The sequence below is a fragment of the Mangifera indica genome, chromosome 3 (genome assembly GCF_011075055.1).
Source record: "Mangifera indica cultivar Alphonso chromosome 3, CATAS_Mindica_2.1, whole genome shotgun sequence".
In the NCBI taxonomy this organism is placed as follows: Eukaryota; Viridiplantae; Streptophyta; class Magnoliopsida; order Sapindales; family Anacardiaceae; genus Mangifera; species Mangifera indica.
This window is the reverse complement of record NC_058139.1, coordinates 7,687,529-7,709,500: the sequence shown is the minus strand read 5'-3', so window position 1 is coordinate 7,709,500 and position 21,972 is coordinate 7,687,529. Positions and strand designations below refer to the sequence as shown.

General features: G+C 33.9%; 2 protein-coding genes across 2 annotated transcripts; both read right to left on the bottom strand.

Annotated features, from left to right (window-relative positions):
- Positions 1 to 2,373: 2,373 nt before the first annotated feature.
- Positions 2,374 to 8,465, bottom strand: LOC123211833 (NADP-dependent malic enzyme-like). Its single transcript, XM_044630757.1, has 21 exons — positions 8,313 to 8,465; positions 8,081 to 8,174; positions 7,437 to 7,690; positions 6,489 to 6,609; positions 6,298 to 6,372; positions 5,825 to 5,976; positions 5,623 to 5,728; positions 5,385 to 5,450; positions 5,060 to 5,155; positions 4,885 to 4,956; positions 4,696 to 4,779; positions 4,514 to 4,612; positions 4,152 to 4,199; positions 3,977 to 4,030; positions 3,767 to 3,865; positions 3,590 to 3,679; positions 3,420 to 3,497; positions 3,234 to 3,308; positions 3,055 to 3,145; positions 2,822 to 2,950; positions 2,374 to 2,724 (listed from the first exon to the last, which is right to left on the bottom strand). Exons 2-21 carry the CDS (start codon positions 8,108 to 8,110, stop codon positions 2,636 to 2,638), a joined length of 1,908 nt encoding a protein of 635 aa, XP_044486692.1. The 5' UTR covers positions 8,111 to 8,174; positions 8,313 to 8,465; the 3' UTR covers positions 2,374 to 2,635.
- Positions 8,466 to 14,063: 5,598 nt separating this feature from the next.
- Positions 14,064 to 21,756, bottom strand: LOC123210548 (ABC transporter G family member 36-like). The gene is made up of 21 exons (XM_044628974.1): positions 21,576 to 21,756; positions 21,026 to 21,416; positions 20,539 to 20,748; positions 20,183 to 20,267; positions 19,904 to 20,063; positions 19,678 to 19,808; positions 19,243 to 19,333; positions 18,560 to 18,861; positions 17,827 to 18,425; positions 17,579 to 17,739; positions 17,367 to 17,476; positions 17,131 to 17,284; positions 16,887 to 17,042; positions 16,629 to 16,804; positions 16,186 to 16,518; positions 15,718 to 16,092; positions 15,505 to 15,638; positions 15,190 to 15,417; positions 14,916 to 15,087; positions 14,563 to 14,817; positions 14,064 to 14,471 (listed from the first exon to the last, which is right to left on the bottom strand). The coding sequence occupies exons 2-21, from the start codon at positions 21,403 to 21,405 to the stop codon at positions 14,199 to 14,201; spliced, it is 4,485 nt and encodes a 1,494-aa protein (XP_044484909.1). The 5' UTR covers positions 21,406 to 21,416; positions 21,576 to 21,756; the 3' UTR covers positions 14,064 to 14,198.
- Between the last annotated feature and the right edge of the window lie 216 nt (positions 21,757 to 21,972).

Below are 21,972 nucleotides of genomic sequence, written 5' to 3'. Positions count from 1 at the left end.
CTGTTACAATTCAAATATTAACGTCCTAAATAGTTACAATGAAAATAAAATCATGATTATAACTAATAAGGTAGGAAGTTATCATTTTTGGGCAAATGATATGAAATATAGGTAAAGTAGTCGACCATATTAAAAATATTTGTCGGTCATGTCAATTAAATTCAATATAACCTATTATATTTAAGGGTTATATCGTGTTAAAGTCTATCTTGTTGACTCACTGAAATGGCAAAGCTTAGGGTATGACCCAAATATATTATTTTTTATATTTTATTTTTTTCGTAAGTTGTATTGGATCAACCCGCAAGTCGTGCCACTTGCAAACCATGCTTTTTCATATGAGTTGGATTGACTCTTGACATGTCTAGAATATGTTCTATGACAAAGGAAAATCTATTCAACAATCAAGATATGAGTTATTACTCTCATAAATAATTACTTCTCCAGCAAAGACTTCACAAGAAAGAAGCTACCACACATCGCATCAAAACTAATGAATTCAAATTTTACATGTGTGATTGTTATTTTATTTTTAAAAAATATACTACTTCTGATTCCAGCCTTAGCAAAAAACATGAAGCCAGGTCAAAAATATTCAACTGTTGCTCCCTTTGCTTACCACAAAGTCGCCTTCTTATACATATTTAAAAATTTCTAATATTAATATAAACACACTGATTAAATAGGAAAAAATCTAATATTTTTTGTGGGAATCACTTTGTTAGGAGGGTTTTAATCATTGGACCAATTATACTATAATCTTTAATCATGATTAAAGGGTAATTGTCCCCTTAATAAAATTGTCAAAATTAATAATTTTAATCAATTTTAAGTATATATTTATATATATCATTATGTGATTGAATATTATTTTATTTTAATTTAAAATCATCTGATCATATAATAATATAAATAAATATTGATATATATATATGTATTTAAAATAAGTAAATATAGTTTTATTGATTATAATAATAATATATGTTATAATAAAACTATATGTACATATTTTTTTATATAATTTATATACATAAATAATGTGTTATTATGTAATTAGATAATTTTAAATTAATGATAAAATAATATTCAATCATATGATGATATATATTTTATGTACTTAAATTATATATAAAAAATATATACACATAATATTATCTTGTATGTTAATGTTTATATTAAATATTTCGAAACCGTGAATAAAAAGGAAAAGAAAAAAGAAAACCATAACCACACAATGTTGGTTTGGTTAGCAGCATATCCTCTAGGGATAAATTTGATACCAAATTTATATGATTAAGACATTATAGGATTATAAAGCTAAATAGGTGCCATTATTTTCATGTGCCGAAATTGACATTCGAAGGCCAAGCCAAATTTGCAACTTCAATAATTAAGAGGATGCAAACATTTGTCAAATCATTTTCATGAAACCTCAGATGGGTTTGCTTCAGATTCAAATTTAGTGGGGGATTATGTCATATATTATCCATCCAATCCAATGACTCAAGCGATAAGATTCTTCCAAGTTTTTAATTGAAGTATTTCTTATCTTATCAAGGAAGGGATTGGGAGTGAAAGACAAGAAAGAAAAAACAATTTTGACTAGTCACTTACATAGATAGAACAATTTATAACAAAAAAATAAAATAAAATAAAATTATTCAATTTCTTGGACTATTTGTGGAGTCAACATTGATGGAAAATGTTGAGTTCTAAAAAATAAAAATAAAAATTATGCTTTGGAGTAGAATTGCTTTCACTCTTAAGCTCTTTTCTTATCCAAATATTTTAAAAAAAAAAATATCCCCTACATGTAAGTAAATGAAGATGGAACAATGTTACTGTTCCCTTGAATAATAAGTTAAAAGATTAATGTGATTCATTGCTCAATTTAAATTATAATTAAACCACTATGGGCTTGAAGCCCAATTTAGTCTGCAAAGCTTGGGCTTAACCCAAGCCTAACTCAAGCCTTTTATAACTTAAGCCTGTGTAAAGTCAGGATTTTTGGAGCAGATTTGGGCTGATAAATATAACGGGAATAAACTATATAAATATATTTTGAATATACAAATAAATATATATTTGATATATATTATTATATAATTAAATAATTTTAAATTAAAAATAAAATAATATCTAATTACATAATAACACATAAATGTGTACTTATTTATATACTCAAAAAGAGTATTCCCTATTTTCTAAATATCCATTCTTTCTAGCATCAGGTAAAGATATACACTTTTTTAGATACACAAATAATGTGTTATTATATGATTATTAATATTACTGAAATATGCTGCCCTCCATCTAAAACCCATTGGACCATGGCTCAACCAACACTTGATCCATACAGTTCAAAGACATCCCTTGATAAATAAACTTTGAATTTCATTTCATGTAAAATTTATGTAGTCCACAACAACAACATTTGATTTGACTTTGATTCGTCCAACTACTACTACCCACCAACCACACGTTTTTTCTCACCCATCACCACCACTACCACTTAAACGACTACACACGAGAATGAGGAGCAAGTAAACTTTAAAATAAATAAAAGAACAGACAAGTCAACTAGTAATTTAAGAGAAATGTTAAACTCCAAATAACCAAATACTACTTTGTAGCTTCACCGATAGGTTCGATAGGCAGGGCTGTACATGCAGCTTTCGGCATACTTCACCAGATCCTTAGGCTGGGGAAGACGAGTAGCCAATCCTGTAAAGCAATGGCAGGATAATAAGTATGGCATCGCTGAACAGTTTTCACTTTGAAAAAATATAGTTGACAAGTTATGCATGAAAAAGAAGCTCACCAAGTTCATAAGCCTTAGCAGCTACATTGGCAGCAATATGTGCTGAAATCTTTCGGATGTTCTTAAATGGTGGATATATGAGCCCCTTGTCAAAGTTTTCCTGAGTTACTTGCGAAGACAGAGCTTCCGCTGTACCGAGCCAAGAAACATATGCATTTATGTGAACATATTCAACTCATATCACTTGCCAACTCATGGCACTCATAAATGTTCATATCTATATATGCACTTACCGGCTGCCAGAAGCATGTCATCGTGAACACGGATGGCACCGGACATGATTAGACCCAGACCAAATCCAGGGAAAATGTATGCATTATTTGCCTGAATAATAAACGAAGAATAAACAAAATCAGCCTCGGTTTCATACTAATCTATATAGGACACTTCATTATATCTATAGAGTTCAGACCTGGCCAGGGATGAAAGCCTTGCCCTCATATTCAACAGGGTTAAATGGGCTTCCACTTGCAAATATTGCACGGCCCTGCCAAAAACAGAGTCGAGTATAAGAGAAGTTACACTAACATATTATGTCAGTCACAAGAAATACACAAATGATTTATCAGTGGGAAAAGGAGCTGATGATTTGCATTACCCGACTCCACGTGTAAGCTTCTTCTGCAGTACATTCAGATTGTGAAGTTGGATTGGAAAGAGCAAGAATAATGGGTTTCTGCATGCAGTTATACACAAGAATATGGGTTAGTTTCCTCATCTGGAAGACATTTATTTTAATTACCAAGAGTATGATGTCAGACAAGATACCTTGTTCAAGGAGGCCATAGCCTCAACCACTTCTTTAGTAAATGTTTGTCCTTGTCCTGAGGTTCCAATCAGAATCGTTGGCTTGATTTGCTGACAAATACAAGAAAATGCATATACTTAGAAACTTTAACACATGGGAAGATCCTATAAATGTAGTCATAAAATGAGATTGCGCACATTGATGACATCTACAAGGTCCGTAACAGGTTTGTGTTCATGTGCCCAGGGCTTCTTGAAATGTTGGAGAGATTCTAGGCGGGAACTCACAATCAATCCCTGAAACCCAAAATAAAATATGCATGCAAATTTTAATACAGGAAACAAAAGAAAACAGATACAAAAAGCAGTATACTTCACATGGCAATGAAATAGATCAGGACTTTCTACCTTTGAATCCACAAGCCAAACTTTCTTGCGAGTCTCTTCAACTGGCATATTTGTCTGCACAAGGAATCAAGGATCATTTTTAGAAGCTATCAAAGATTTTTTTTTTCTATGCCCAGTTGTCCACAAGACATCTCCAAAATGAAGTATGAAGATTTTGCTAATAAACGGTTATAACCTGTTTTGATATCTCAAGAGCTATGAGTTCTGCAATTCCGGTGCCAGCCTGTTTTTCAAACAATTGAAACTAAGATGAGAAAACAAGTGACACGACAGTTGTATATACAACAAGGGGAGAGAGCAAGAAAGAGTGAGGGGGTGGGGGGAAGGAGAATATTACAAAGATAAGCTATGTAGTAAGTATAATAAAAATTAAAATACATAAAGTATGGAATGATAGTAATCAAGTTTCAGGCATGACAATTTTATTCTTTGGCTCCTACTTCCTAGATTGCTTCTGCAAACTGCGAAATTATTTAGATTTTCCTCAACTCTATTGTGCGCTGAAAAACTTGTCAGAAAGCAGAATGATGAACTCACCTCCCCCGCACCAAGAAACAGAAATGTTTGGTCAGCTAAGCTTCCTCCAGAAAATTTCATTGCTGAAATAAGTCCTGAAAGGACCACAGATGCTGTCCCCTGAAAGATCATAACCAACCAAATTTCAGTAATGTGCTTGGTGAAAATAAAAAGTATCACAAATTCCCAACAAAAAAACCTACCTGAATATCATCATTGAATACAAGATGAGTTGTGCCATACTTTTCAAGAAGATCAAAAGCATTGTGGTTTGCAAAATCTTCGAACTGCCAAATCCAGCAAACAGATTAAGAGAACATTGAGACTAAAAATATAATTAGTAGACCTGCAATCCAGACTACTTCATTAAGGCCTTAGTCATCGCCAACTACCTGAATCAGGATTTTCTCCCCATAAACCTGCTTGACTGCTGTCATGAATTCATGAAGAAGTTCAGCATATTCCTAGAGCAAGGACAAGCAGGCCAGATAAGCACAATGGAATCAGACAACTTCCTAAATGAACTCAAATGCATAATAGAAGGGCAGTGCCAAACAAATCAAGAACCTGTCCAGTAGCTCTCTTTTGTCTGAGCCCAATGTAGAACTCATCATTCAACAATTTTTCATTATTAGTCCCAACATCAATGGTTATAGGTAAGCACTGAAAAAATCACAATATATGACAGTTATAGCACGAAGGAAAAATTGAAGCAACTTACTGGACTATATATATACCAATAGTTTATCATACAAGATGTTGAGAGCACCCCATAATGTCTCATAAAGACATTTCAATAGAGTAGTAAAAGATATTGCTATACAAAGAAAGAAATCACAGTAGTTGAGTTGGTCACATCAAAAAGCCAATAATATTGATCATGTTTACTTACAGCAGAAGGACGAACTCCTCCAAGAGCTGTATATAAAGAAAGTTTTCCCACTGGTATTCCCATCCCCTGAGAAAATGAATGGACATTTACTCAAGTTACAGAGGAGATCATGGAGAGAGACAAAAAAGGCAGCGATGTGTTAGAGATCCATATAGGGATCAGATCTCACACTTCAATGGGGAATATAAATAGATATCATAAACAATAGCCCCAACAAATGACTTCAGGTAGAGCATACCTGACATCCAAGATCCCCCAGCCCCAGAATTCGCTCACCATCGGTGACAACAATGACTTGAATATTCTTCTCAGGCCAGTTCCTCAGCACTTCAAGAACCCTCCCTCTACAAATAAAGAACTTATCAATATGAACACAGACAGTAGACAAACATTGCATTTAAAAATTCACCCATCAGCAACACAAGGAACCCAAACCTTACTTTTCATTCAAACTGATAAAAAGACCCTGAGGACGGCTATAGATGCTTCCATATTTTTGGCAAGCTTCACCAACAGTAGGAGTGTAGACAACTGGAAGTAACTCCTCAACATTTTCAATGAGAAGCTTGTAGAACAGCCGTTGATTTCTCTCCTGTGAACCAGATGGAATTAAATAGGATGAAATAATTAGTTTGCCTCCCTGACAACAAGGTAGCAGCAATAAAGGCCACAAGGAATATCAGAAATAATCATTGAAGAGAACTGACAGTCGAACTTATAAATGCATTAACAAAGAGGTATATAAGAAATGCATGTAAGAGAAGGAAACAATCATCAAAATTCAAATTTGGGAAGTATTCCTATAATTGTGGTAAGGAAATTGCAATACACAGTTTTAACTTTAAAATGGAAATAGCTGATTGTGTTCAACATATGATTTACAGTTTATGAGAATAAATTGTTGGTATGGTACCTGAAGATCCATCATGGCCATGTACTTCTGCAGGGGAACTTGGTACTGGCGAATATTGTGCATCATCTTCTTTACCTGGAGAGTTGATTAGCAAAAATCTAATAAATCAAGCAAACCATAGAAAACAAAAAGCACCAAAAGGGACCGAATAAGAGGAAGACAAGACAGGGTGTCAATGCAAGATAGATAACCTGAAGGTCTTGTGAAATAACTGTAGGGGGGAGAAGACCACGCAAGAAATGTGAATCTCTCTCTTTGCAGGTGAAGGCAAGCCCCTTGTTGTGATGAGGATCTCTCAGCAAAGAATACCCACTGAAGCAAAAAAAAAAATGTATTTAATATGAATGGGCAGAATAATTATAAACCATTTTTTATTAGCAAAAGAAAACAACACCATTTCTGTAAATCCATGAATCCAAACACAGATGTTAAAAACAGTGATCTCAAAGGTCCCAAGAAATAAAAGACAAGTCAAGAACTATGAATATTCAAGTTTATCTGCCTCAGGGGGTATTAATTGATAAAGGTTTACATATGTGTAATTTGATTCACAAAACCAAACATTACATTTCATCTTTTTGTCATATTCATCAAATCAGTTACATGGATTAAAGTATTAGAAATGAATATGGTTCAGCAACTGAAATCATAACGGTGCCTAGGAAGAGTTGTCCAATAATTTAATTTTAAAATGTCTAAATCGTGATAGAGAGCCGTAAAAACTCCCTCCGTAAAGAAGAATCATAAATGTAAAATGAACTGATAGTCTACAAAAAACTTTTACAACCCTTGATGCCAACATACATCCATACACAAAAGTCAGGAAGATGGCTTATGCCATACACCTATATATGGTGTCACATTTACAATTGTTGTAAGAGATTTTCCAATTGAATCATAAAGCATAATATATTAACCTCATTTGCAAGTAACTCGAGTACACTAAAACAAAGTACAATCTCAAACTGCAATTTACAAATACAAACTAAAAATAAATGATGTGACAACCCACATGGTCATTACTCACACAAACACTTTCAATCCAAAATCAGCAAACTACTACACTTTTTTATTTTTATTTTTTTAAATCTTCAACACAAAGTCGCAAGTGAGAATAACATAGATAATTTAATAAGTACCTGGCAACAGAGACAGCCCAAGGGGTGACAGGCTGGTCCTCAGTGGCAGTATCCTCACCATAGGCATCCTGAACGCCGCCGCTCACGACAGTTTCAGCATAGTCCTCTCTTTCTGTGAACGTCGGTGAGCCATTATTCTCCAAGACAAGGCTACCGGTTTCCCTCTTAGAAACGCCAAAAGCCACCAGTTTTGTTTGCAAACTTCCATTTCTTTGATTAGTAGTACACAAAGGGCATGATAGACCCTTGTTATTCTGTTCAATAACAACAAGGAAAGAAACAATTTTAAGCATAAATGAATCAAAACTATTAAAAAAATTGTGATATTTTTATCAGAATGAGCTTAAGCAAGAGAACTAAGAAGTGGACTCGTTTAAACGTGAATCTTTAGTTTAGATAATAAATTTTCAAGCTGAAAAACGCAGACCCAGAAATGGAAATCAATCAAAATTTGCAGGTATAATTAAAAAAAGAAAAGAATTATGAGGTAAAACCAGAAGGCACAAAAATGAACATCAACGAAATGAGTAGTTCAGATGCGAAAGAAACGATTTTGATGAGTGAATTTACGACTATATATGATTTGTATAAAGTAAATCTTGAAGTAAGAAGAAAAAAGCGAACTTCGGGTACATTTATATTACCAGGAAAGTGCTTGTGTTCAACGAAAACATGGCGAGTCAGAGGCGAGAGAAAATGTGAAATACCAAGCGAGAGTCTTGCGCCACAACAAGTTTACTAACACCAAACAACAATTAAAAGAAAAGAAAAGAAAATTATAAAAGGAAAGAAAATTGGGCAGAGAGAAGAGACGAGAGACTCTTTACGATATTGTATATAGAGAAAGAGCTTGAGCTTAAAAGGTTTTATTTATACCTTTAGCTCTAGATTTGCTCTCTCTATATGGTTTGAGTCTCTCTCTCCTCTTCTTTCTTCTCCGTCGTCGCTTTGGATTTTACGAACTCATTCAAACGCGCAAGAGAATCAAAGTCAGAGAAGAGAAGAAGCAACGAAGTAGCTGAAACACGTGTCTGTTTCACTTTATATTGTTTATTAAATTCTTTGTACCCCATTTTGTCTCTTTATTACCAAATAACCCCAAAAAATTCTTCGATTTTTCTTGGGTTATTTTGTCGTGGGATCAAGACTTGGGGACAGAAAAATCTTAGGAAAAAGAAATATAATTCAAATTTTTATCTTTAGTACAATATCATATTATTATAAAATTATAAGTGAAAAATATCAAAAACTTTCTAGGAAAGGTTGTTTTTGTCAAGTAAATAATTATTTAACATATAAGGATTCTTAAAATGGTCATTCGTGAAGGGTTTAGTTGTAGTTTCTAAAATCTGAGGGGGGTTTTTAATTGCCATATTCAAATCGCTGATTGGGAAAACTCAAATTTGAGCCAATCATACGTAGGGCGAAATGCACGAGGAAGGGCTCATCAAAAAGCAAGCCCAAACTTAAATTAATTTTTTTTTTTTGTTTTTTGGTAATTAGGTGGTCCTTTTGGTGTGAAATGTTGATACTTGTGGCGCCCTTATCACGTGTCAAAATCAACCGTCTGATCATCATCACATTCTGTCGGACACACTTTTTTTTTTTGAGGTGGTTGTTGTTGTTGCCGCATGTGGCTGTGATCCTTGATACGAAGAAATTGCCAAGTGGGATTTTGATAATGTTGTTGGATGTCACTGTAGACAATGACAATTTTGCCCACTAACTTCAGTATTTTCGATCTAGACTTCCAGGGATGAAAAGCTGATGCTCCTCAAAGTTTGAACCACTATCATCGCCATGGATTTGATTATTCGTAGGGATCAGATGGGTTCTGGGGACATATATTCCAGTAGGGGAATGCAATAGGAATACCCGATAATTCCTGGGACATATTCTCTTTTTTAGTAAGTTTCGTGGGACATATTCGTTCTCATCCAACCCCAAGGAGAGGAATTGATAGGGAGGGGTAAGGATCACAGAAAGATGATTTTTTTTTTTTCATCGTGTGATGAGATTAGGGTTTATAGAGATTTCAATCACGGTTTGTCTCGTTCGTACAGTTTTACTCTCCATGGATGGGATGGGAGAGAATGACAAGGAATTTCTATGTATCCAGTTTACTTGGAACTCTGTCACTTACGGTTATAGCAATGCTTCGATTTTTTTCTTCTTACGGTAAACGACACTCTTTTATTTTTTAATTAAGGAAACTTTAATCCAATTTATTTTATATTGAAAATTTTGTCCGTATCACAAATATGCTAAAATTTTGACATAGGAATATTTAATTAATTGGTCACAGAAAAAGTTTAATGTAATAAAATATACAAGTTATTTCAAAATTAAATTTTTTATTTTTTTAGATTAATAATTATAAAATCTTTCACTGAATTTAAAATTTTATTTAAAAGATTAACTAGTAAGGAATTCTGGTATTATAATATGAAATAATTTCAAAACAAAACAGACACTGTTAAATTTATAAAAGAATGCAAAGAAAAATGTTTCCCTCATTTTAACACGTGTCTCATTTCACATTGCACTTGACAATAAGGCAGAGTCGCGAACAACCATCCAACCGCATCCCTCAACCTCCAACACTACAAGCCAACCACTGAAGTCACCGACCGCTTCCGAGGTGTGTAACGTTTCGCACATTTTTATTATTTTGCATGACGGAATTTGTTTTTTTTTCCATTTTTTATTTAATGAGCTCTTTTAATGACTTTGTAATATCTAAATATGCAATAAGAATATAGTGGAGAAAAAAATCTTAAAATAAAAAATAATATTATATTTATACATTTTTATATATATAAATAGATATATATATATATCATATAATTAATTATTATTTTATTATTAATTTAAAATTATTCAATTATATAATAACATCTTATATATATTTATTTATATACTAAAAAATAGTACAAATAGTTTTACCCTGAAATAAATATCACCTTGTGTATATAATTGATATCAATTAAATTAATTAAGATTGAAATGATAGAACAACAAATTTCTTGTTTTACTTTGTATATTTAAATTTAGGCCAAAGTACTATTTATCCTCTAAGTTTTAGCTCAATTTCGAAAACACATCCATGCCTCTTCAAACATTCACTCATGGATCAACCTATTATGAGTAAAGGTAAAATTGATATTTTACTAATAATAATAAAAATATATATAATTTCATCTCATTTTATCTTCCAAATATTGAAAATCATATTTTACCTCTCAATCAATCTTAATTTTGAAAAGTAACTTTTTTCTTTCAAATCTCTAGGTTTTCTTTCCTCTTTAGTCTCTGTCGACAATGGTTGTCACCATTCCCACCTTTAGTCTGACAGTCTCCCTTTTTAGCAGAGTACATCAATGGAGATAGAGAACTTCGTCTCTATTAAAAAAGAAGAGATAAGACAAAACGAAATCGTCTCGTCTTCATCAATGAGATGAAGTTCTTTATCTCTGTCAACGTTCTCAACTGAGGAGGGGGATGATCAAGATCAAAGTGGAGATGATGTTGGGCATCGTTGACGGAGACTGGAGAGAGAGAAAACCTTAGAAATTTGGAGGAAAAAAATTACTTTTTAAAGTTAGGGATGGGGGTTGAAATGCGAGTTTTTAAAATATAGGGGGTAATGTGAGAAAATTATATATTTTTAATATTATTAATAAAATGATGATTTTACTCTTAATCCTAACAGAAAATTCGAACAACAGTTGATCTATGAGTGAGTGTTTGAATTTTTGAGTTTTTTAAGAGATATGGGTGTGTATTTGCGATTTAGCTAAAATTTGGGTGGAATATAGTACTTTGACCTTAAATTTATTATTGGAAGTATCAAAGAAGTTGGGTAGGTGGCATGTGGGTGGAACCAAAGGTTGTTGAAAGTGGATGGACGAAAGACTATACCCCATTTGAATTGTGATGAAATGACCATTTCCCTGACTTTAATTTTGAAAAAGTCTATTTACCCATGCATTGTACCCTTTCATTTATAAAAATAATTTCATAGAAGGATATAAACGTCTTTTTATCCTAAAACTCGTTAATTTATTCCTAAAACCAATTGTTTGAACTTAATGATGACAACTGAAACTTTAAAACTCAAGTATATGTTTTGCTTTGAATAGCCTCACTTTATACAAGGAGGGGATACGCTGAAATAAATAGAGATAATGATAATAATAAAAACAATCCTCACAAGTGGGTATAGATGAATCATCCCCATTCTTCTCCAAACGTATCTCATTACATTTTTTTTTTTTGCCCTTATTTAATATGCTAAAATATCTCTGTTATTTTTAATTAATTACTAAAATACTATCAATATTTCTTCAAAACCTTTCTAATATAGAGAACCCTTTTATTTTCAACATACAAACTTAATATTGTTAATAAGCGAAGAAAACATGTAAAATTTTAGTTTATTCATCATTTAACTTTGTGTATACATTTATTTATAATGATTTTTCTTCTTCTTTTAAGATAGAAGAAGATGTAAAAGCTAAAGATTGCACCATACTTAGAATAATTCACTAAATAAATTTTGAGGTTGGGAACAGGCCAAGAATGTTAACATGGATGGGGATACACTTGTTTCTCCCCCCCTCCATGTTCCATCTAATCACAACCATCGAACAACCAAATTCCATCTTCTTATCCTTTCCACAATTATAACAAAGACCTCCTTAATTCCATTAAGTCCAACTTATCTCTCTTGATTGTGGCATATCACTACATTTATACCTCTTTACTCTTTACTCCAATGTATCTAAATTTTCATATTTAAATGAAGAATTATTTCTCTACTTTATTAATAGAAAAAGTTTGGTGACTTGCATTTATTGGCCGCGTACCTAATTTTGAGGCAATTTAATTTAAATCATGCAAACTTGTAGCCTAGAGGTTTGAAAATGATTTAAACATCTTACTCTAAATATTAAAAAAAATATAGCTAGGATGATCGATAAATTTATCTAATAAAATCTCGATCATTTTAATTTTCGTTTAAGGACAAAAACATAAGTTATAATAGTGAATAGATAAAAAATTTATCCCTTCTAAGTTTTTATTAAAATTTTTTTAAACTTATTTATAATAAACTTAAAAACTCTAACCATCGTTATGTTCAACTCGGTCATTTGAATATGACTACTAACAAAATTTCTAGCTATTTAAGATGTGAAAAATCACTAATGACTTTACCAAACTAAAATTAATAATTAAATGTTAATATAACGTTTGTTTGTTTATTTTGTTTCTGTGTTTTTTTTTTTCCTAGTAAGAGTGAGAAAAAATTTTTTAGGTGGCCCATTGTTATGTTTAACAAATGAGAGGGTCAAAATAGGAAGTTCCAATATAGGGGGGCTAAAGGAATTTCAGTGAATTATGGGGCAGAAGAAAGAACGGAAACTATAGGGGGTATATAAAAAGTAAATCATACTAAAAAACAGATAAAATAAGAATATGCCCACATAATAGAGTTTATGTTATAAAATGTTTTGACTGAAATAGCGCGAGTTTATAACTTGTGTTATAATTTCTATAAAGAATGTCACCCTATTTATATGAATAAGCTTAAATTATGTGGCATGCATGGAACGGTTCTAGACCTGGATTTATATATTCTGATCAAATCATTTGACTTAGAATAAATCAAAGTATATTCATGGATCCAACTCAATCATACTCACCGAAAAACTTCTAACAAATACTCACAAAAAGTTTATTTTAGTCAAGAAATTTTCAACCTAAATTACATCAATGTACCCAGGATACAACATTTTCTCTATAATAAGTAACATTGGGGCGGCTAAAATCAGAAAGTAATTAGTATTTTAATCATCAGGGACTAAAATAATTAACATAAATGGGTGGGTCTATCGTGGAGGGAGCAAAGCGTTACTTTCTAAATTTAATGGACCAAATAATTCAGCCTAAAGCTTCAGGATCTAATGAAGAGATTGGACGGGCAGAGAGATGAATGGGTGGTGGGTGTTGTGCCATCGGGGCCAAGGCCAAGAGGTCAAGGTGGTGGGGTTAGGGTTAGGGCTACAAGTAGTGGCAGCCACAAGCTTTGCACATTATAATAAATTATTGTTGAAATTAATTCAATTCTAAATAATGAACATGTCAAGGTGGTGTGTTGCACCTTTCAAGTTGGCCAATAAAAAGCCTTAAAATTTTTTTTTTTTGGCAATTTTGAGTAAAGTTTTTAGAATTGTATCATTATCATCGTCTATTAAGAGTTTCTGATTTTCATTGAATGTTTCACTATACCATCGAACAGACCATATGTAAAGCATGGGTCTGACACCAATCAAATGGAGCATTATGTAAAATACATTTCGATTATGCAACTGTTTCAAATTATAAAAAAGTCTTTCTCTTATAATTTATTCATCATGATTATTGTAAAGATCAAGACTCTTTTTAGTTGATTTCCCTTATAATGAACCATATATACTAACTATATTTTGAAGTTTTTTATTGTTTCCATTTCAACCATAATATAAGAATTTATATCATTTACATACAAAGAATTAAAAGAAATCAAATTATAATATGAAATGCATTTCTCATTAAAGATATATATATATATATATATATATATATATATATAGACACACATATATAGTAACCTTATACATCTCTACATATCCAAACTCCTAAACTTGTAAACTAACTCATATTCGTCACTATCTAAATGTTTACAATAACCATCTAAAATTGGCTATAGTGAATTCTCATCTACCTGGTTTGGAAGTTCAAAGTCTTTATGCAGTAGGCAAACATGAAGGCAAAGAAGACTGTGAAGGCAACCAAAACTGCAGCCACTGCTCCCATGAAGTCTGGATCAAACCCAAAATGGTCCTCAATGTACCATTTTATACTTGCCCTAGTGTCCGTTCCAACCACTCGAATCTGATCTTCGACATCTCCGTATTGTGACACGATTAATCCGTAGACCGTCCATGCTACTGGGCAAATCCAGTAGTACCATACCCACCACTTGGGAATTCTCTGGAAATTTTTGACAAGTGTTAGAATGCATATGGTTAAGTTGCATTTTTAGTGGCTTCAGAGTCAAGTAAGTTGATTAAGGTTGACTTACCGGTCTTGGGATGAAGAAGCCAGAGAAAAGATTGAAGAGTGCATAGAATGCTGCTGCGAAAATGGCTGCTACTTGGTGGTTTGGTGTGATCGAAACAGTCATCATTCCGTAGTATGTCCAGTATAAGAAGGAGAAGAATGTGACAAAGAGGAACCAAAAGAACTTGGCTGCTTTCCATTCAAAGCCCACCATGGAATACACAATGAGGGTGTAATATATGGTTTGAATCAAGACGTATGGGATCTCAGAAACCACCTGCAGAGGATATATTGCACAGTTGAGATAAGTTTGTTAAATATGGATACAAAAAAAATTCAAAGTGTTGACACCCAATTATAGTTCCTTAGACTCACCTGTGCAAGGGCATAAGGTAATGCAGAGTACATTCCAGCAGCTCTCTCACGATAAAACACCGTTCTTTCAATTGCTACTATTGGCTGTACCGTGGAGCAGTTATTGATACCGACAAACAACACAGCAGCATACATGGCACCTATGATCATGGTAAGATCACCTGTGTCCTCCCTGAAACATGCAGAACATTGAAACTGTGAGTACTGCACAGCATCTCAGCGGTTACTATAAGTGAATGAGGATATGAATTTTGTGAATGAGAAATCTACAGACCTTCTAGTGCCGACTTTCCAGAAAATTGTTCCAACCATGAGAGCAGCAGCCAAGGTGAAAAAGTATCTAACAAGATTATAGTCAGGACTTCTCCAATAAGTCAACCACTGTTTCCATACACAAGATTTGAACTGTCCCCATGAAGATTGAGAATACTGAGTGGGAAAGCATAGGTCTTTTGCTTCTGGTGCTGGTGTGCTTAACTCCTTAACCAATGCCTTGTTTCGCCTATTCATAGTCAAATGTGTTAGTTCATAAACAAAGAACGTATTTGGTATCCCATAAAAAAGAATAATTCTTTCCGAGATCACTCACTGGAACAAAGCTGATGATTTGTAATATTCAGCGAAGTCCATGTTAAGACGAACTTCAGCTGCTACTGAGCTTACTTCTAGCATCCATGTTGCAGGATTGTATTTTTCTTTAATTTTAGGGACTCCAGGAATAGCCTATGAGTTTACACGAGACGAATTAGATAATGCTACCTTGTTAAAATTATTAGATGAAGAGCATTTCAAGGGAAGGCACCTCAAAATATTCAATGATCTTGTAAGAGTTTTTTCCCAGTGGTCCTGCATAGATCACTTGTCCTCCTCTCTTCATCAGAAGCAACTCATCAAAGGCTTCAAAGATATCAATGCTAGGTTGATGAATGGTGCAGACAACAGTCCTACCGGTATCCACAGTGTTTCTCACGGTCCTCATGACAATGGCAGCTGCCCTTGCATCGAGGCCAGATGTTGGTTCATCCATGAAAATGATCGAGGGATTAGCAACAAGCTCCACTGCTATTGTCAACCTCTTTCTCTGCTCAGTTGACAGCCCTGTAACGCCTGGCAACCCCACTATAGCATCCTTGAGACCAACTAGCTCTACCAATTCCATCACTTCATCCACAAAAACCTGACAAGAAAAAAGCCAAACATAAAACTGTTTTAACTCTTGATTTTTGGTTAACCTTAAGTGCTGAAGTAGAATATTGGTCATTGCTCATACCATCTTTTCCTCTTTTTTGACTTCTTTAGGGAGCCGAAGGGAGGCTGAGTAAATTAAGGACTCTCTAACTGTGACTTGGGGCGAATGGATATCGGTTTGTTCACAGTACCCTGAAACTCTCGCAAAGGTTTCTTGTTTCTTAGGGAAACCTGAGATTCTAACATCACCTTCAATGTATCCGCCTGTCTTTCTTCCAGCCAAAACATCCATCAAAGTTGTCTTTCCAGCCCCACTGACTCCCATCAGAGCCGTCAAGACTCCAGGCCTGAATGCACCTGTTACACCCTGAAGTAGTTGTAGCTTGTCCTCTGCTACACCTTGCCCTTTCATTTCCTGATACCACGACCAAATTTATGAATAACATTAATATTTGTAATTCACAAGGACTATTGATACAGTTCTAATTTCTTATTGTAAAGTGAAGGAGGAAAGGAGGTTCTCACAGTAGGCATGTCCACATAGTAATTTACAGTGTCGAATGACATTGCTAGAGGAGTGAAGGGCAAAACCATTCCTCTTTTGGGAGCAACACCACTGGCCGTCTCAAGAGAAGCATCACCATTTCTACTTAGCCCATTGGGATTGGATATGCTGCTCATTTTCTGGATGATCATTTCCCCTACAAAATTTGAAGCCCATTTAGGAACTTGATAACTGAGTTTGGACAGAATTCATAAAGACAATATCATGCCATTTCCTACTTGAATTGTTTGCATCAGCAGAAGATGGTGATCGAGACAATGAATTTTTCTTCGATTTTGGCCTTACTAATCTTGGTTCCTCCTTTGATTCCTCCTGGTCAGCGTCAATCTCTGCTGCTGTTTCTTCAGACAGTATTGCCTGTGGCTTTCCAATGGCTGATATCGCGTTCAACAATTAGTCACCACAATGAAAGAATAAAATTTTCACCAAAAGGAACACCTTGATCATCATGTAAAGACTTACGATTTAGGTACATGAGCGCAAATGTAAAGAGAACATTGAACAGAACAGTGAACCCGAAAAGGGCTGCCACGCCAATCCAAAACCAGTTCCTGTCATTGGGAACATCAAAGGATCTGAGCACTGCCACTCCCAATCTTGTGACATTGTCTGACGCCTGAAGTTCAATGAGTACATTGTTAATATTGGAGCCTCTTGAGATGTATAATATGACACCATAAGATAATGAAATTACATACCATTTTGTCCATCCATCTAGGAGCATACATTTCATTCTCAGTAAAGGCATTGAAACCATATGTCAAAGGTGAGATCCAGTAGCCCCAACTCCACCATTTTGGAATATGAGCTGCCATCAATGAAGTAATTATCATGTTAATTAAGTAATCATAATTATATTTACTCTAATTTATGTATATTTTTTATTATAAGGTCTGGTTGTTGCATTAACCTTTAGGAAGAATGAAACCTCCTAGCAAAAACACAAGGAGGAGAGTGAGAGAGCCACCGGTATTGGCAATGATCATAGTCCTGCATACTCCAGCAATAAGCCTGAAGATCGCAGCAGCCATTTGTTGAATTAGAAACACGACAAGTAGATGCTTGAAAAACCTGAAAATGTGAATGCAATAAGTTGCTTATTAGTACTCATTTTCTCAGCTGCTTATCTTAGTAATAACATTCAAATGATAAAGTTACCTGCTAGCTTCTGGTGCAAATCCTATTGAGTAATATGTCAAGACAATCCAAACAATGGACTCAAAAACTGATACTGGGATCCTGAGAAGGAAAGTTGGGACCGTGAAAGTCCAAACAGGATGAAACAAAAGGTCTCTTTGCTTGTAAAACACTGGAAGCCTTGAAATCATGAGTGAGAGCTCAGCAAAGCCATTGAACATATTAATGATCAGGGAAAATAACAATGCGCCAATGTATAATGCTCCATCTTCTTCATTTCTAGTATGCAAATTAGTCCTTAAAAAGACTGTCGATGCAATGACTGCGATAATAATTATCTGCATTGTCTTGAACACATAGAAAAATGAATTCCTCTTGATCAATAGCCACTCTTTGTCCCAACAAGTCTTGAGTAGTTCAAATTTCGGGACAGAATATTTATCGAAGACTAGAGCTGCCTTGTGGCAACTGGACTTGTCATAAGGGATAGACAGCTCATTCTCAATATGCATTCCTATATGGAATCTCTTGAACCTATTTGCAAACTCAGCAACTGAAATGTATCTGTATGGTCTGCTTCTGTCTGCCCAATATTGCTCCTGGTCCTTCCTGGAAGTAACCTATAACAAATTCCACAAATTCAGCTGTGTCCAAACAATACAATTTACCTAAAAATATAAACACACATATAATTGAGTAAATAAAATGGTTAAATTACTAACATTAAAATGATACCATGACATCATTTTAGTACCTCTTGCAAGAAATCAGCAGTTCCCTTTCTCTCAGGGCATTTGAACCCACAACTCTGAAAGAATTCAAGAATGTTATCTCGTGGGCCCTGGTAAACAATTTGGCCTTCTGATAAGAGAATCACATCATCAAAAAGATCAAACGTCTCAGGAGCAGGCTGCAGAAGGGACATCAAGATTGTGGCCTCGGTGAGATGCACAATCTGCTGCAAACACTTCACTATTTGATATGTTGTGGAGCTATCTAGACCAGTTGATATCTCATCCATGAACAATGTTTTTGTAGGTCCAACAATCATCTCCCCTATATCAACAATCACACCAATTTAACAACTTTCAGTCACTAAGTACTAATCCAATAACATTACGACATCATTTATTGGTTAGATCAATGTGAACTCATTGAAATAAATGCAGAAAAAAAAATTTTATTACACTAATTCAAAAGATTTTGGTAAGTGACAAATATGACACTGATCCAATAATATTATGTAGTCTAATGTCAATGTGCAAAAATCTTTTTTGAAAGTATTTTAAATATTTTTAAAGTGGCAATATGTACATTTGGCCAATCTTTGAAATTTGCTTCAAAGATTGAAATTGCTGAATTGGGTGTTGCTTATTATGTCTAGACCAAAAAAAAAAAGTATATATTAAAAAAGATTAAAGAAAATATAAAATTAACCTGTTGTTACTCTCTTTTTCTGTCCGCCAGAAATGCCTCTTTGCATTTCATCTCCAACAATGGTGTCCTTGCAAATATCCAGCCCCAAAATCTGTTCCATCCAAAACATGAATTCTATGTTAATTATAATAAAAATTAATTAAATTAGATGGCTATGTATTGACAAGTTGATGATGCTGAAAAGTTGGTTAAAAAAATTATCAAAGGAAACAAAATTGGGCCATCATCACCCACCAGGGACAAATTAATATCCAAAGTTGGACAGTGGTCAACAGAAAGTAGGCTAGCAGAAATTGTTGACATAAACTGAAGTCTAAAATTGGTGGACCTAAATGTTCTTTACATAGAGTTTTTGAAATCTATTTGCTCAAGTATTCACATGTAGTTGTTAAGAAAAATTTACTGAAATTAAGGAACTAATCCCAGGTCAATTACCTTGAGAGTGTAATCAGTAATGAGACTGCTCTCAACTCCTTTCATTGCAGTTGCCTTCATGAAGAGATCCACTTCAGCTTCTGGGAAAATTCCAGCATCTTTTTCCCTTCTTGCAAGCTCGTTCAGGAGTTCTACAATATATCTTATCTAATCAAAACTTGAACAAAGATATGTTTTCTTTTATTGGGCTTTTTTAATATTTATAATGTTTGATGAAATTAATTACCATATCTAGTTCCAACTCCTTGACATCTAGCTGAGAAATCAAGAGTTTCTTTAACAGTCATTTCCCCAACATGAACATCATTTTGGCTGATATATGCTGATGTCTTTTGTGGCACAAACTCCTTCATCCTGTATCCATTATATGTTACTTCTCCTCCAACCTGCAGTTTCATGTAAAGAATAAAATATAAATAAACATACATTTACTAAAGAAGTTGCCATAAATTAGAATAATTTAATTCTTCATGCTCCAATATTTTGACCAAGTACTGTCACCAACCTTCAAGCTTGGATCCAACTTTCCAGCCAATGCAAGCAAAAGGGTTGTTTTCCCTGATGATGGTGGACCCAGTAAGAGGGTCATTCTGTAAAAATTTAAAACTTCCATGGTTATATTTATAATAATATTAAAATTATACATTATTACTTTAAGTATACAAATAGGTACACATTTTGTATATGTGTCATTAAGTGATTAGTGGTTTTAAATTAAAGATAAAGTAATATTTAATTATATGATGACATATACCAAATATGAATCTATTTATGTACTCAAAGTAAATACAATATTGCTTAATATATCTTGTGTCTGTATTTCAAGTTTGGATAATAAAAAATTATGTCGTTATATTATACCTTGATGGTTTTATGATCCCTGAGGCATCTTTAAGGATTGTGAATTTTGTTCTCTTGGTCAAATTGATTCCAACCATTCCAAGAATTGATTCTGCAAGGTTTCTAGCAGCATTTGGGAGAGTGGGAAGAGCTCTGTTACCAACATGGCAATTGGCTTCAACTGTCAAGTGTTCAAATCTAACTTCAACTGTTGGAAGTTTAATCCCCACCCTGAAATTGTCAAAGAATCATGAAGATTTTAATTGCAAGCATTAATTACTTCGAAGAAGTTAATGGACGACGACAAGACAAAAAAGTGTCAATTTTGATCCCTAATGAAGCAAATTTGCCCTTGCCAAAATTCTTCATTCATTTATTTTGGTTGTCTCTCATTTCAAAATTGATAGAGACTTGAAAGCAACCACAAAACTATGTCACCGTGTTCAACTTATCAAACAATTACTATACAAATATAATAGTAAAATCTTTAGCCCGGAATAATACTTACTTGTCAATTCTATTTCTGAGCTTGGTCAAGAATTTTTCATTGTCTTCTTCGGCAACCCTGAAAAGTTTATCGATGAATTTTTGGCGATCATTGATGTCAAGTTTTGTGACATCAACTTGTTTGTGATCCATTTTTTGTCCCGGAATTTCATTCTCGAGAAAAGAGTGCATAATACTTGTTCTCAATCTGTCATAAGTCGGAAGTTTTTCAATGGCGGCCCATTTGAGAGCTTCTTCATCATCATCGGCTGGGTTGGTCCTTCTCGAATGTCTACCTCCTGCAAATATCTCCCCCATGCTCCAACTTCTTCTGCTTAAACTCCGGCTTATGCTACGGGTCATCGAGCTTGCTCGCTTCGAATTTCTCATGTTTTGATCCATTTTTCCTCCACCTGGTTTCAGTTTTCAGGAAAACCAAAGATGAGTAAAAGCTAAAAAGAAAAAAACTTCAGATGTTTCATGTTTGGCATATTGTTGTGAGCTTTTCTCAACCTTCGTGTGGAGGAAAGACAAGAATGAAGAGAAAAATTTGCAAGAAATTAAGCACTTACTTTTGTTAAACTATAATAAATCAAAATACAGAAATATTGAAGCTCTCAACTCTTTTTATGAGAGAGATCGAAAGAAAGCTTTTCTCTGAAATTTTCACTTTGTAATTCTCTTCAACAATCTCTGAAAAAGTCTCTGTCTAGCTCCTCCTTTTTCCTTGAAGAGAGAAAGTGAGTGTGAGAGACAAGAGAGAATTGCAAGTTTCCATCTTCAAGCCTCAACTCTATTTATATACGTGAGTTTCATGCAAAAGAGAGACGGAGAGTGTTGTGCAGCGGAAATATAAAACACAACTTCTATGCTATTGAATATAATAAATAATTAAAACAGAAAATAAAATGCAGAAAAATAAAAGAAAGAGAACACAAGTATTTACGAGGTTCGGTAAATGTACCTACG